The following is a 14110-nucleotide window of genomic DNA, read 5'->3' as shown; positions in this document are numbered from 1 at the left end:
AGAATTAAATTGTAATACAAAATCCTTTATAAAAAAGTTCAATAAACGGTGTACAGATAAAACAGATACGTGCAAAATCCACGCCTATGCGGTGTTGAAGAGAGGGGGAAGAAGATTCCTTCTTTAAGGTTACGTAATAGTCTGGAGGATGATCGATGCAAAAATTAAATTGTTAAAAAATTAAATTTTAAGTTAATAAATGTAAATATAATAATCGATAGGATAATGGAAATAAGAATAATTAAAGTTAGTCAATCATTGTCTCTGTGTGAGACTAACTGAGTGCATAAAAATAGCGACAAAAAATATTTGTAAATTTAAGGTATAGCTCTGCGCATGCGCAAACGGTCATAAGCCTGTATCTCCCCTCAGTATCAGCGGTAGACTGTCTCGCGTAACGCAATTCTTGTCTGAAGTCACATCATTTCCTATACTCTCTTAATCTCCTAACATAAAAATGTAAGTAAAAATGAATCAATAAGAATTATTATTAATAAGAATTATTAGTCGTATCATTGACAAACTTATTAATATCACAGGCACGACTAAATTGATATATAATAAATTGTAACTACCGGCTTTGATTAGTTCGAACAATGTCGTTCACGTAAATTCAACGATCTCTTTACCTTTGAATGTCTCTTATCTTTCAAAATTACTTTTTTATCCTATGATAATTGAATTTAATGATTTATTTGTCTACGATTTATAAGTAATTTTTCTTATTAAACTCGGAATAAATTTGTCTTATTTGGATGTAAGAAAAAATCTTGTTTTTTTGCTCCTTATGTAATATCTGAAACAGGTCAATATCATTCCATTTTCGCGTAACGCCATGAACCACCGTTCGCATAACCAATACCTAATAACGTAATATATATTTGTATTTACAAAAATTAAATTATTGCTGATATTTTCTTTAATAGTTTTTCGATTAAAAATCTGTTTTTTTTTGTTTCTTGAAATAATTTCTCACTTTCTACTTTTTTTTCTATTTAAAGTCTAAACCTTTTTTATATTTAATTTCTATAATTAATACTTTATATTTGAGTACTTTTACTTGTATTCAAATCACTTTTAACTATTATATAATTAAAATATTTTATATATTTATGTAAGTATATAAGTATGTGTGCATATATATAATGATAAATTTATTGTCATTAACATAAGATTAAATATAATATATAATGTGTGTAATAATTTACAAAATTGCAATATAAATTTCAAACACTTATTTGTTTATATCTAAATGATAAAAAATACAGAATATATAACATAATAATATTAATTTTTTAGAAACTTCAACAAATATGGCTCCCCCGACGTACAAAGATCTTGGCAAAAGTGCACGTGACGTTTTTTCCAATGGTTATCATTTTGGCCTCTTAAAATTAGACGTCAAAACCAAGACTGATTCTGGAGTTGAGTTCTCCAGTGGTGGAGTATCCAATCAAGATACTGGAAAAGTATTCGCTACTTTGGAAACCAAGTATAAAATTAAGGAATACGGTTTGACGTTCAGTGAGAAATGGAATACGGATAACACTCTTGCAACTGATATAACTATTGCGGATAAATTACTTAGTGGACTTAGCATTGGTTATAGTTGTACTTTCTCACCTCAGACTGGGTACGAGATCTTACTTTACAATTGTTGAAATAAAATTCACTAAACAAATAAAATTAAAATTAAATTTAGCTAAAAATAAGCTTTTTCTTAAACGAACTGTTTTTCGTTATAGAACTAAGACTGGACAATTGAAGACTACTTACAAACATGAAAATGTATCGGCAACTGCTGACCTCGATTTAAGTCTTACTACTGGTCCACTTATTAATGCATCTGCAGTTGTAGGATATCAAGGTAATTATTAATATTTTTTTATAAATATGTGCCCGATTTTTATTACTAATTAATCCTTTGCATTATGATTTAACACATGGAGCTATATGTCAAAGTTGATGTTATTTTATTTCATGTTTCTTATGTTAGACCCATAAAATTTACCACGAACTTGTGTTTCTCATGTTTGAACAAAAAATCTTTGCAATTTGGATAATAGTGCATAGTGTGATATTCTTTTATTGTTATGTTATTATTCCTATTTCGCGGAATTCTTTTTTCAAATTATACTTTCCTGAAACTGGTTAACATTTTATTGTTTAGATCCATTCCATACTCGCTCCTTTCTAATCCTTTCCTTGATTCGTCTTTGTGATTTTCAAGATATTCCGGGGAAACATGTAAGATGGTAATAGAGTAGGTACAAAAGATTTTAACGTAACTTCTAATTTATTATTTTTTCTTGCTTTCAGGATGGCTTGCTGGCTATCAAGCTTCTTTCGACTCGCAGAGAAGCAAGCTAACAAAGAACAATTTTGCTCTTGGATTTACTGCCTCTGATTTTGGTTTCCACACTTGTGTGTAAGTATTAAATTTTTTAAAATTGATATTAGTAATTTTTATTCATGAAAAATAATATTTATGTTTTTATAATATCTAAATATAGGGACAATGGTCGTGAATTTGGGGCCTCCATTTATCATAAAGTTAAACCTGATTTAGAAGGTGCCATTAATTTGGCTTGGAATTCCAGTAACAATGTTACACAATTTGGAATTGGTACCAAATATAATCTTGATAATGATGCGAGTGTTAGGGCTAAAGTTAATTCTCAACTTCAGATAGGGTTGGGATATCAACAGAAACTTCGTGAAGGTAAGTACACGCGTTATAGGATGTATGATTTTTTGTCACTGTGTATTTTCATTAATTCATTTTACAGGTGTAACTTTGACTTTGTCATCCAACATTGATGGAAAGAACTTTAGTTCCGGTGGTCACAAAATTGGTTTCGCATTAAATCTCGAGGCTTAAATATAAAACCTTTAACAGAGAAAAAAAAAGACGTTTCAAACAGTTATTACTTTCATGACTTTGATGTCATAAAAACTGCAACACAATACATGCTTCAAATAAAAATATTACCTATAATATGTAGATAGGTTTATCCTTAAATAGATGCCACACGAAAAAAAATATCATGCATCACTTTTAAGCAGTTACAGGGACTAAACTATATAGTATCACGATCATGGATAAAATACATTGAATTGTTCAAGAGAAAAGTATCTTCTATAACACAGGTAAAAACAAAAAAAGAAATTAGTGTGGTATGATTATTCCTTCTGTACTTCGATAATATTCTAGATATGTATAATAATTTATTGTTAATTTGTCTGAGCAGTTGAATCCTGTAACACAAAATATAAAATATTTGTTACACAATGTTGTACAAAAAAAATATTAAAAAAAAGAGATAAAATACATATAGAAAAAACAGATTACATTCACATAAAATTAATATTAAATTTAACTGCCATTATGTGCTATACAAAAAAATTGCAATAGTATAATTGCAGTACGTTCACTTTGTTGAATTATTCACAAAACAAAATTTAGCTATTTCTCACTGATGTATTTATGTAAGAATTCATTCACAAACTGAACAATAATACATTTTATTGACAACTAAATATTTTGCATATAAGTAATATTTTTTATTAATATAAAAATTTTGTTCCTAGTATAATATGCAATATTATAAAGGTAGATGCATGTGGTATACAATATTCTCATATATACAATTATACGTATGGTGTAAATAGTGAGATTAAGTCGTTGTCTAGCTCTAGTAAATTGCAAAGACAATATCTTTCTTTAATAATTAAATTTTTATTATCTACATCAAGCTATTAAAATAAAAAAAAAGCAGAAAAAATAAATATATGCATATATATATATGTATGTATATGTATTACTATTTATTCTCATTATTGCTGGGATATCACTGCATATACTACTAGGGTAGGTATATTTTCCAATTCTTGATAAATGACTGCCATTTTTTTGTCTAATTTATTAAACAAATTATGAAATATAATTTTGATTAATAAATTGACTTTATAATTAACAAAAGTTTACTTTTGTTTAACATTCTTTCATTTTTCACTAGACTAGACTAGACTAAGACTTTGAATCGCTTCTTCATGATACATATATATGTATATGCATATATATATATGTGCAATGAAAACATATAACAAAAATTGCAATATATAATTGCGATCCTTATACTAAATACAGCTTACGTTTTCCAAGTTTTGATTATATCACCAATACAATTTTGTAGTTATTATTCCACGGTTTTATTTTATATAGAAAATATAAATAAGTTTTGAAAGTAACATGTTAAGGTTTTGTAGTATTAATTTCATTATTATGAGTAATAAAAAACATTAAAAAAATTATATAAATAATATAAATATCTTTTCTATTTCTTTAATATTAATAACATTAGTTGTTGATAGAAAGGGATAATGTAATCTGTACAGAAAATATATTTAATTTTTGTTTTTTTTTTCTTTACTATATTTATAAATCAGTATGTACTACCAGTTTTTTTTTATTTTATAAATTTGCTCAATCTTTTTCTTGAATGCAAAGACGGAAAATTGGGTAATCTATAAATTAGACACATCAAAGTTTTCTAGTATTTTTATATGGTGCTTACAAGTTTTTAAGTTTTGAAAAAATTGTATCGCTATATAATAATAATAATAATAATAATAATAATAATAATAATACAACTGAGATTTTATATATACTAAAGTGTAAGTTTTCCTAGCATAACAAATCTTTATGTTTGACCATAAAACAATGATGAGTAATTCAATGTTTGATGAAGAATTAAACAAAAAAGTAGATTACCTATAATGTGTGAATTCTTTTCATTATTAAGCGAAGACTGATATTAGTGAACTAATTGATCTTCCATCGCTTTTGCAATCCATTCTGGTTCAGTTTGTGCGATCTTTTCTATTATTTGATTAACTTGATAACACAATGACTGTATTTGTTTATCCCAAGTAGGTAATGTTTCGCGTGCTGAAAAAACAAGAATTATATTAGAATAAAAAAGAAATTTTTCGTTTGCAAAACATATACTTAATTATGATTATACTTACTTTCAAAATGAACAATGGAGTCTATCTGATCTATATAACCATTCATTCTGCTTTCAGTAATCATTTGACTAGCAATTTTTTCAGCTTTTGTTGGTGGAATTTCCAGCAAAGCGCCTAATTCTTCAAAGGTAATATTGTTATATAATTTACTAGCGGATAATAAATTATGTTCGATAACAGCTCTATCAAGTATAGTAGATCCCAACCCATCGATAGTACAAGCTTTTTGATGCGGTTGTAGAAGAGCTTCAAATTCTTGAAGTTCGGAACGACGGATTATACGATCCAAATACATCTTTTCCAGGATCGAATATGCAGGAAGTTGTTGACAACGTTCATCTTTGAATAATGTCGCTAACATACGACTTCTTTGCTGTCCTATTAAATATTAATTTCTAATTTGTTATAACGATATTTTATAGACAAAAAAAGAACATAAAAATATATAATTACCTGCAGAAGCAAGTACTGTACAAATTAACGCATTTCTAAGAGCAGTCATTCGTTCATCTTCGTGTATGATAGATCTGTACGACAATTCGTTATACCTCTGTGCAGCTTCTATAAATTTTCTTCTGTAATCTAATACTCTCGCATAACAAACTTTATAATAGATCTGTAATTGTTCATTTTTAGATTCTGCCTATAATATAACGAAAGAAAAAGATAATAATTGAAACATTATAGAGAATTAATACTATTACGAATAAAATATATTAAAGGAATAATTACCTGCAAGAGAGACGCTCTATTAATGAACGCTTCAGCTTGTACTGGGTCATCATCTTCTAGATACAATCGTGCAATCTTAAGATAAGTTTCGAGTTTGTAATCAACGGTATATTGTCTGTAAGATATTGATATCGTATTATTTATTATATTAAAATTGTTTAAGAAATTATTAGTAGATTACTATTATTAATGTATATAAAATTTGATATTGAAAATAATTACTTTTGCCCCGTCTCAAGTGGGATTCCAACTAAGACATTAGCTGCTTCTCGCCAATTTTGATTACGTTCATAAATATCAGCTAAGTGTTGCCTTATATTAGCTACCTGTTCTTCGAAAGATATAACACGAGGTTGAACCTACATAAACATCTATTCAAATATCTTTCTAATTTGATGGAAGTATTTTATTCTAATTCATAAATATTCAAATACCTTATCTAAAGTATAATGTGAAACAGCCTTCGAAATTTCATCAGGTAGACTTTGTAATTTACTACTAACATCTGATAAAACTTGTCTTGATATTACTAAACTTACATTTTCATTAACAACTGAAACAAACAAACTTACGTTATTACTTTTTATATTTGTATCTAAAAAATAAATAAACGTGTCAATTAGAAAATATTGATGATAATAATAATGATGATGATGATTATGATAATAGTAATAATAACATACTTGATTCGATGAAAATTTTTAAAGCATCGACAAGCTCGCCGTTTCCTTGTATTTGGTTTGAGTTAGCCGATGTTAGTATCAATTCTAAAATTGAACGATATCTACAAATAAAAGAAAAAAATTCATATATCTTTATTCGTCAATTAATAATAATATAAATAAGATTTATTTAATTGTACATACTTTTCGGCTTGATCCTTGTGAGAACCGCCAGAATGTATCAAATTTGCGAGTTGTTGACGTACAACGGCTATCGTCACCATCTTTTCGACGAACATAGGCCACGAACTATATTTTATTTCTGAACAAATACCAATATTCATCATATCTAAATTGACCAACTTCTATTCTGCAAAATAATTTTATAATGTCGTTTGGTGGCGTTGTTAGAATTTTCTATACTAGAAAAATACATACAAATGCATACATACAAGCTTAATATATATATTTAATCACTGTATTGACTAATAATATTATCACATTTTGTAAAAATAAATTTAATTAATTAATAATTTAGTATTATTTAAATTAAATTATTTTTTATCATTAAAATGATACATTCTCCAATTTGGATATATTGTGAAGAGAATATTATATCGAATATATTTTAACCAATCAAATAATAATATCGTATAATTTGACCAATCGTATGATTACTTTCCCGCCAAAGAAGGAATAATCGTTAAACATTTAATATCAAATATTTAAACAATATATCATCGTTATGAAAACTTATGAAACAACAGAAAATTCAATTAAGTATTTATATATTACAAAATATATTTAATTGTTCATATATATTACATATGATTAATATATTTTTTCAGAAAGTAGTAGATTTTAATATGTAATAGAAAATAAAGGTCTCAAAACAACTATTTTTTCTTCACGAGTTCATGGATTATACATTCATTTTCTATATTTATTTTATACAGATTAGATAAGATATTAAACGGAAAAAATCTAAAATATATATTAGAAAAATCTTCGAAAAAAATTATAATTAGAATGATTCGATTTCATATATTTTATTTCTTTTAGCGCCTTCGAAATGAACATTTTTTAGATAACTTTCTTTTTTATTGGTTCAAGGGGGCGCCTCACAAGTTGACGTGTTTTTAGCCGCGGAACGAGAAAAATGGCGAAATCGAAATCTACAAAGTGCGCGAAAATATCCCTTTACATTGTTGGTCAATTTAGCTGTTAAACGGAATATCGATTCTCCCTACCTTAATCGCAAAGAGAATTTATTTTGTGTTTATCGTGAAACGTTTATTTAATCGGTAATTTAATGTTTTAGCTTTAAACGACCTTTAAGTCTGTTTGTACACAGCGGTGCGTAGTGCACTGTGGGATAGCAATGGTGGGCGCGTGATTTTGAACAAATTCGAGATATCAAGGGAACGCGTAGGTATGTACGATAAATCGTGAAATTTCTTTCTGAGAGCATTTAAATGACATTGTAATGTTTACCGTGACATGTTTGCTATATGTATAACAATTTTATCATAAATAATGTGACTTTCGTGGCACGCCCCCACCCAGCACTGTACGTACCTGATACGAATTAATAAGTTTTAGGTTAAGTTTTATTTTATTCGATATAAAGCTTATGTTTACATAGATTCTTGTTTAATTTAACGGATTAATACTTAAAATGCTTTACGTTGAACATAATATTTTCATTTAATTAACATAAATGCATTAAAATTCATTAAATACGTGTACCAGTTCGTTTTATGGAAAATGGCGCGTTCTAGCAATAAATGGCGCTAATGTTCCTGAGTGGTTCATTCTTCGAATTTTCCATCATCATTCAAATTTGATTGTTCTAATAATTAAGAATCTAGAGTTGCTCTGTCACCTGCATTATTGCCAACATTAGTATGTATTTAATATGTGTGAATCAACAATTCAACAATTGTGTTTACATGTTTCTTTAAGATTTGAATTTTTGAATTTTTAAATTCTTATTTAATGGTCTTACTACTGAACATATTGTTAAGTGATTTTCTATTCAGTTATCTTTTTAGATTAATTCCTTTATATTAATATATTTTATTAGTAGTATATTATTTATATTTGTTATTATTATATATACCTCTAACTTGCATATATTCAGGTAGTGTTTACAGAAGTCTGTGTCGACACTGATACATTAATTGTTGATATTTTCTAATACGCTAACAAATAACATTAATGCATTATTAGAATAATCAATTTCAATGGAAAATATTCATGCACAGTCTCTATATATCTCATTATTTTATTATTTAATACGTGCATACAAATTGGCCGTACAAAAGTTCAATATTAATTGAGTTGACAGAGACTTAATCTACAATTTTTTACTATTCAATTTAAATTATCGATACCTTAGAATATGAAATAGATAAATAATTATATATATACTGAATAAGTAATTATTATAATATTATATCTCATTTTTAATAGGTAATATCGTCATGTCTTTAAATAAAGGACATAATGCAAGGGCCCTAGTTGAACCGCTAGCTCTTGATTCCCGTACATTAGGCGATGGAGATCTTAGTGCTCTAACTCTTTCGCACAGCAATGAACAGTATTCGTCAAATGATTTTGAAGCATTTGCGAATATTCAAGCTGAATTGGATTGCATGGATGCGGAAGAAGTTATGGCTACTGACGAAGAACAAGTAATGATAGAGCAAAATATTGAGTCTGAAAATATTGTACCTGATGTGGAAATGTCTGACGTTTCAGAACAAATTCAAGCAGAAGAAATAGTTTTCACTAGTGCAAGTCAAAATAATCAAAATATTTTATTTCAAACTAAACCGTCGTTACAAAGGATTCCTGTATCTGCAGTGCAGGTATTTGTATATTTTAAATCGTTTTTATCATCTGAAAAGATTAATCGGAAAAATTAATTTATTTATATTGTAAAACAATGTTCGTAGGTTAAACAAAATCTTTGCGCAGCAACTCAAAGTCAATCAATCATGATAGTATCTCCGGCAAGTGGACAAGGTACCAGTCAAATTTTAAAAATTTCTCATCCGGCATCAGCATCTACTGGACAATTACAATCGATAGCTCAAACTCTCATAACAGCCAAACCTGCAGATGGTAGTGTTCTGCAATTAAGATCAACACAGGCAAATAAACCTCTCATGGCAACTAGCCATGCAGGAAGTATTACACTAAGCAATTTACAAAATGTAAAAACAGTGCAAACAGCCAAACGTTCAGTACAAAGTAATCAACAAAATCGGAATGTAAGACAAGTTTTATATATTTTGTTTATTTTATATTTTAATAGTAAATCTCTAATTTAATATATATTTATGACAAAGTGTATTCTTTCATAGGTTTATACTAAAATGATATTAACTGGAAATCAAACACAACCAGGACAACAAGTTCTTATAACAAGTTCACAGAATGAAATCCAACCAGCTCAAACAATCAAGTTTTTAAGTAGTAATGTAAGTAATCAGAATATGACGAGCCCAACTAAAACTATAACCTTGGCACAAGCACAACATTTAGGATTAATTACTACGAACAAAGTTCAACATATATTACCGTCAACTCCACAGAAACAGGTACATATTATTTTTGTTTTCTTCATGTTTTAAAAATATTAAATTATTATTCAATTCTTATATAACCATTCATATTACTTAAAGGGCATTATTGTCAACAAATTACTTCAATCTTCGACAACTCAACCATCGAAAATGACAATAGTTCCCAGCAGTGCAGTTAAATCACCAACTAAAATATTACCAGCGCCAATAATTAATTCTCAAGTTAAAGCATCAACAATTCCTAATCAACAATCAGTAATTTTCTTCATCAAGCAAAACGAATATGCAGACAAGTCCACAAAAAGTGATTATTAGACAGGTAATTATCTATAGATTAATTTGTTTCCATTAATATATAGAATAAATTAATAATTAAATAAAAATTTTGATTACTTTCATGTGACATATGACTATTTTAGAGTTCTTTAAAGCCTGGAACGGTATTAGGAAGTGGACAAGTTATTCGAATTCCTGCAAATCAAAATATCGTAAGTGGTTCCAATCAAGTACATCAAATTCAAATGCCAGGAAGACAGGTAAAATTATTTACTATGTTATATATGATTTTTAATATAATTAATTATATATACACATTTAGATAATATTAATATTATTACATACATATTACAGGTGCAATATGTTAGATTAGTGAGTACTCCTTCATCTGGTACTACCAATGTCGTTACCGTAGGCAAATCAAAACCACAAACGACTTTGCAAACTGTAGGAGTAAGTCAAAAATTAGGTGGACAACAACAAATAGTAAAGGTATAAAAATATATACCAAAAAATATGACATGATTTTTATCATCATTTTAATTAAATCAATTAACATTTAAATTTAATTACAGGTTGTTCCTTTGAACACTGGTAATCAATCATTAAGAACAGTAGCACCAAAGACTACAATAACTGGAAGTGGTCAGAGATTGTTAATCCCTGCTGCTGCAACAGTAGGAAATCAATCTAAAAATGCTGTTGCTATACCAGCATCTGCTTTAAGTCAACTTGCATCTGGTCAAGCTGTTCCTTTCGGCTAATGCCAATGTTAGTAATATTGTTGTTCTGCCAGCACAATATATACAGCAGGTATATAATTTATTTCTATATAAAATATATTTAAAACATTATATTTAATTTAAAACAAGAAAAGTATTACTTATATTAAGTTTCATTGGAACAGCAGCATACAGACGATGGAAAAATAAAATCTCAGCAATCAACTCCCAACTTATTAGGAAATACACAAAATTTGCAAAATATACCTAATAATTTAACAGCAGTAACTATATCTGACGGTAAATCATCTCAAAGATCATATTCAAATGTTGAACCAAATGGTATTAGACCGAGGAAACCGTGTAATTGTACTAAATCGCAATGCCTTAAATTGTAAGTAATTTAGACAAATCTAAATATAAATAGTATCTATAAATATAAGTATAAGTAGTATAAATAAATCTAATTAATATTAAGTATAATAGCTTTTCTTTTCATATTGAATATATATATATATACTTCAGAATTGTGTTCAAATCCAATAATAGTAGGCAATGAATAACTGTTTGTTGGTTACTATTGCATTATAAAAATGACAGTCTAATGAAACTGTTTATAATTCAGAAACGTATATTTCAGTCGAAGCTATTTATTTTCATGTTAAAGAACATAAGTATTTTAAGATTTATTTCTAGGAGTACAAACATTTAATATATTCGTAGTTAATTTATTCTAAATATATTCGTATAAAATTGATATCACATTTAAAGCATGGATATAATTGCACACAGATATTGTGATTGCTTTGCAAATGGAGAATTTTGTCATATGTGCAATTGTAATAATTGCTCGAACAATCTTGGCAATGAAGTAGAAAGACAAAGAGCTATTAAATCTTGTTTGGAACGTAATCCAAATGCTTTTCGTCCAAAAATTGGGAAAGGTCGTGAAACTGGTGATGATATACGTAGACATAACAAAGGATGTAATTGTAAACGAAGCGGATGTTTAAAAAATTATTGTGAATGTTATGAGGTATTATAAATAATTATTAACTACATCAACTAAACATATGTATTAAGTATTTGTTTAATTTAACGAATTAGTTTTGTTAAATTAAAATGAAATATTGAGAGAGAAATTGTATGAATTTTAGGCTAAAATTCCGTGTTCTGCAAATTGTAAATGTATCGGATGTCGAAATATAGAAGAACCTACTTTAGAAAAAAAATCTCTGAAAGATTTGGCAGATGCTGCTGAAGTAAGGACAGCACAGCTAACGTTAAATAAAGCCAAACTGCAATTATCCGAAATGGCTTTTAGACCGCCTGCTGTTTCAAATACTGGTGCAAGGTATGCCATTTTAAAGATGATAAACTAATTATTAATTCTATATAATCCTAGTAAATAATGTATATGAAAAACTTAATTATATATTCTTGGTTGTTTCATTGATATAATTAATAAAATATATATATATTTCTTATTTATATTTTCTAGGCAACCATTTAACTTTTTAACTGATAAAGTAGTAGACATGACTTGTCAATGTTTATTGGCACAAGCTTATGAAGCCGAGCGTGATATGTTTGATGATGAAACATCACAAAGACTCATAATTGAAGAATTTGGACGATGTCTCAAAGAAATCATAGAATCTGCGCATAAAGCAGAAGCTACACTAGCAGGTGCAGTTAAAAAGAAATTTTTTTTCATGATTACTATTATTATAATTATTACAAACGTCCGCAAAAATTGTACAATTAAGAATACATTAAATTGTCGTTTATTTTAAGTATATTTTGAATATATATTATTAAAATAAAATCGTGAAATTCGCAATGAAAATGTTACATACATACCAAAGAGTGCGAACGCATAATACATCACAATGAAGAGAATTTTATTTACAAAGCTAAATCATGATTTTTTTCGTCTAACGCTAAATTTCTAGAAAATTTGATCTAATTAGTATAACTGAATTGAGCATTTGGAAATAACATATATTAGGACTGATTATATATATATAATGGTATACAAAAAAATTAATATTTATTTTAAAGAAATAAGTTACAAGAACATTAAGAAATTTTGTGGTACTGTTTGTCTGCGGGTATGAAAAGAGTGGGGTTTTATTATTTTAAATTCTACAGGAGAGAAATTTGTCTTTATTGTAATTAAAACAGTAAATTTTTGTTTTCAATAGTATATATATATATGTATACATATGCATGTTATTTTTCTGCATATACGGATATAGCAATATGTTCATTATGAAATATTGCTACGTGCAGATATAATAATATTAAAAAGGTTTCTTAGTTTTTAATTGTATAAATCATTAAGCATGTATAATAATTGCTAGGAATATCAATTCCAACTTTAATTAGGTAGTAAAAATGATTATCATTAAATAAATTTCTTCTTATATTTTCACTTGATAAATCTTGATGGAACACATTATTTAAAGACACTGTATTACGGAGTATTATCATCCATATTATAGTTAAAATAATATTGATTCTTGAATTTTTATAAAATCATTATTGATAAATGTAACATTTCAAAATATGACCACAAGAAATTCAAATATTAGCGGGCTCACATGTGTTCAATTGTATTCTTAATTTCTTATTTTCTTTTGTTTTCTTATCAGAAATAAACAATTAACAAATTCCTTTTAATCATTTATAATGTATGTATGTACTTATAGAATCTATTAATTCTGGGTAATTTAAAATATACATATGTGGCTTTAAAAAATATCTAACATAAGTTGAAGTTATAATCATTTAATGTATGTTTTATTTCGTTTTCTTGTTGATTATTGATAATTAATTAGTTACTATGCAATTTTTCATAAAATAAAATGTTGTTATATTGATATAAATTTTTGCCTTGTAGAAAAATAAATGATGCTTATTTCTAATTACGTTCAATGATGTCAATTACTATAATTAAATTAATGCTAATAATGCTAAATATGCTAACAATGTTATTAATTATCTATTTAATTAATAATAATAATAATAACATTAATACTAATAATAAATCGGAAGAAAAAACAAAAGTTTACACGTATATAATAATAGT

The 14110-nt window shown here is 27.1% G+C and overlaps 3 protein-coding genes across 3 annotated transcripts; 2 read left to right on the top strand and 1 right to left on the bottom strand.

Annotated features, from left to right (window-relative positions):
- The first annotated feature begins 306 nt into the window (after positions 1–306).
- On the top strand, positions 307–3348 carry LOC107068034 (voltage-dependent anion-selective channel). The gene is made up of 6 exons (XM_015324038.2): positions 307–459; positions 1300–1633; positions 1746–1867; positions 2320–2428; positions 2514–2722; positions 2790–3348. Exons 2-6 carry the CDS (start codon positions 1314–1316, stop codon positions 2879–2881), a joined length of 852 nt encoding a protein of 283 aa, XP_015179524.1. The 5' UTR covers positions 307–459; positions 1300–1313; the 3' UTR covers positions 2882–3348.
- A 1197-nt stretch (positions 3349–4545) lies between these two features.
- On the bottom strand, positions 4546–6807 carry CSN4 (COP9 signalosome subunit 4). The gene is made up of 8 exons (XM_015324025.2): positions 6630–6807; positions 6447–6547; positions 6198–6316; positions 5986–6122; positions 5764–5878; positions 5485–5674; positions 5032–5409; positions 4546–4951 (listed from the first exon to the last, which is right to left on the bottom strand). Exons 1-8 carry the CDS (start codon positions 6770–6772, stop codon positions 4818–4820), a joined length of 1317 nt encoding a protein of 438 aa, XP_015179511.1. The 5' UTR covers positions 6773–6807; the 3' UTR covers positions 4546–4817.
- A 745-nt stretch (positions 6808–7552) lies between these two features.
- Positions 7553–13946, top strand: LOC107068538 (protein lin-54 homolog). The gene is given in 14 exon segments (XM_089173682.1): positions 7553–7995; positions 8901–9298; positions 9386–9703; positions 9797–10033; positions 10118–10276; positions 10278–10337; positions 10438–10554; positions 10649–10786; positions 10870–11046; positions 11048–11107; positions 11202–11410; positions 11809–12052; positions 12174–12370; positions 12518–13946. Coding segments are annotated over 13 exon segments (2598 nt in total). The 5' UTR covers positions 7553–7995; positions 8901–8911; the 3' UTR covers positions 12813–13946.
- Positions 13947–14110: the final 164 nt, after the last annotated feature.

The sequence above is a fragment of the Polistes dominula genome, unplaced genomic scaffold (assembly GCF_049000335.1).
Source record: "Polistes dominula isolate Pdom_NZ unplaced genomic scaffold, Pdom_raw_medaka contig_33, whole genome shotgun sequence".
NCBI classification, from domain to species: Eukaryota; Metazoa; Arthropoda; class Insecta; order Hymenoptera; family Vespidae; genus Polistes; species Polistes dominula.
Note: the sequence above shows the minus strand (reverse complement) of the source record. Positions and strands in the feature narration are given on the sequence as shown.

Excerpts from the sequence above, each read along its gene's own strand:
- LOC107068034 (XM_015324038.2), top strand. The coding sequence starts at position 1,314 with ATGGCTCCCCCGACGTACAAAGATCTTGGCAAAAGTGCACGTGACGTT. Across the intron at positions 1,634-1,745 it reads ACTTTCTCACCTCAGACTGG|AACTAAGACTGGACAATTGA; the intron begins GTACGAGATCTT and ends TTTTCGTTATAG. Across the intron at positions 1,868-2,319 it reads TGCAGTTGTAGGATATCAAG|GATGGCTTGCTGGCTATCAA; the intron begins GTAATTATTAAT and ends TCTTGCTTTCAG.
- CSN4 (XM_015324025.2), bottom strand. The coding sequence starts at position 6,772 with ATGATGAATATTGGTATTTGTTCAGAAATAAAATATAGTTCGTGGCCT. Across the intron at positions 6,123-6,197 it reads CACATTATACTTTAGATAAG|GTTCAACCTCGTGTTATATC; the intron begins GTATTTGAATAT and ends ATGTTTATGTAG. Across the intron at positions 5,879-5,985 it reads CCACTTGAGACGGGGCAAAA|ACAATATACCGTTGATTACA; the intron begins GTAATTATTTTC and ends AATATCTTACAG.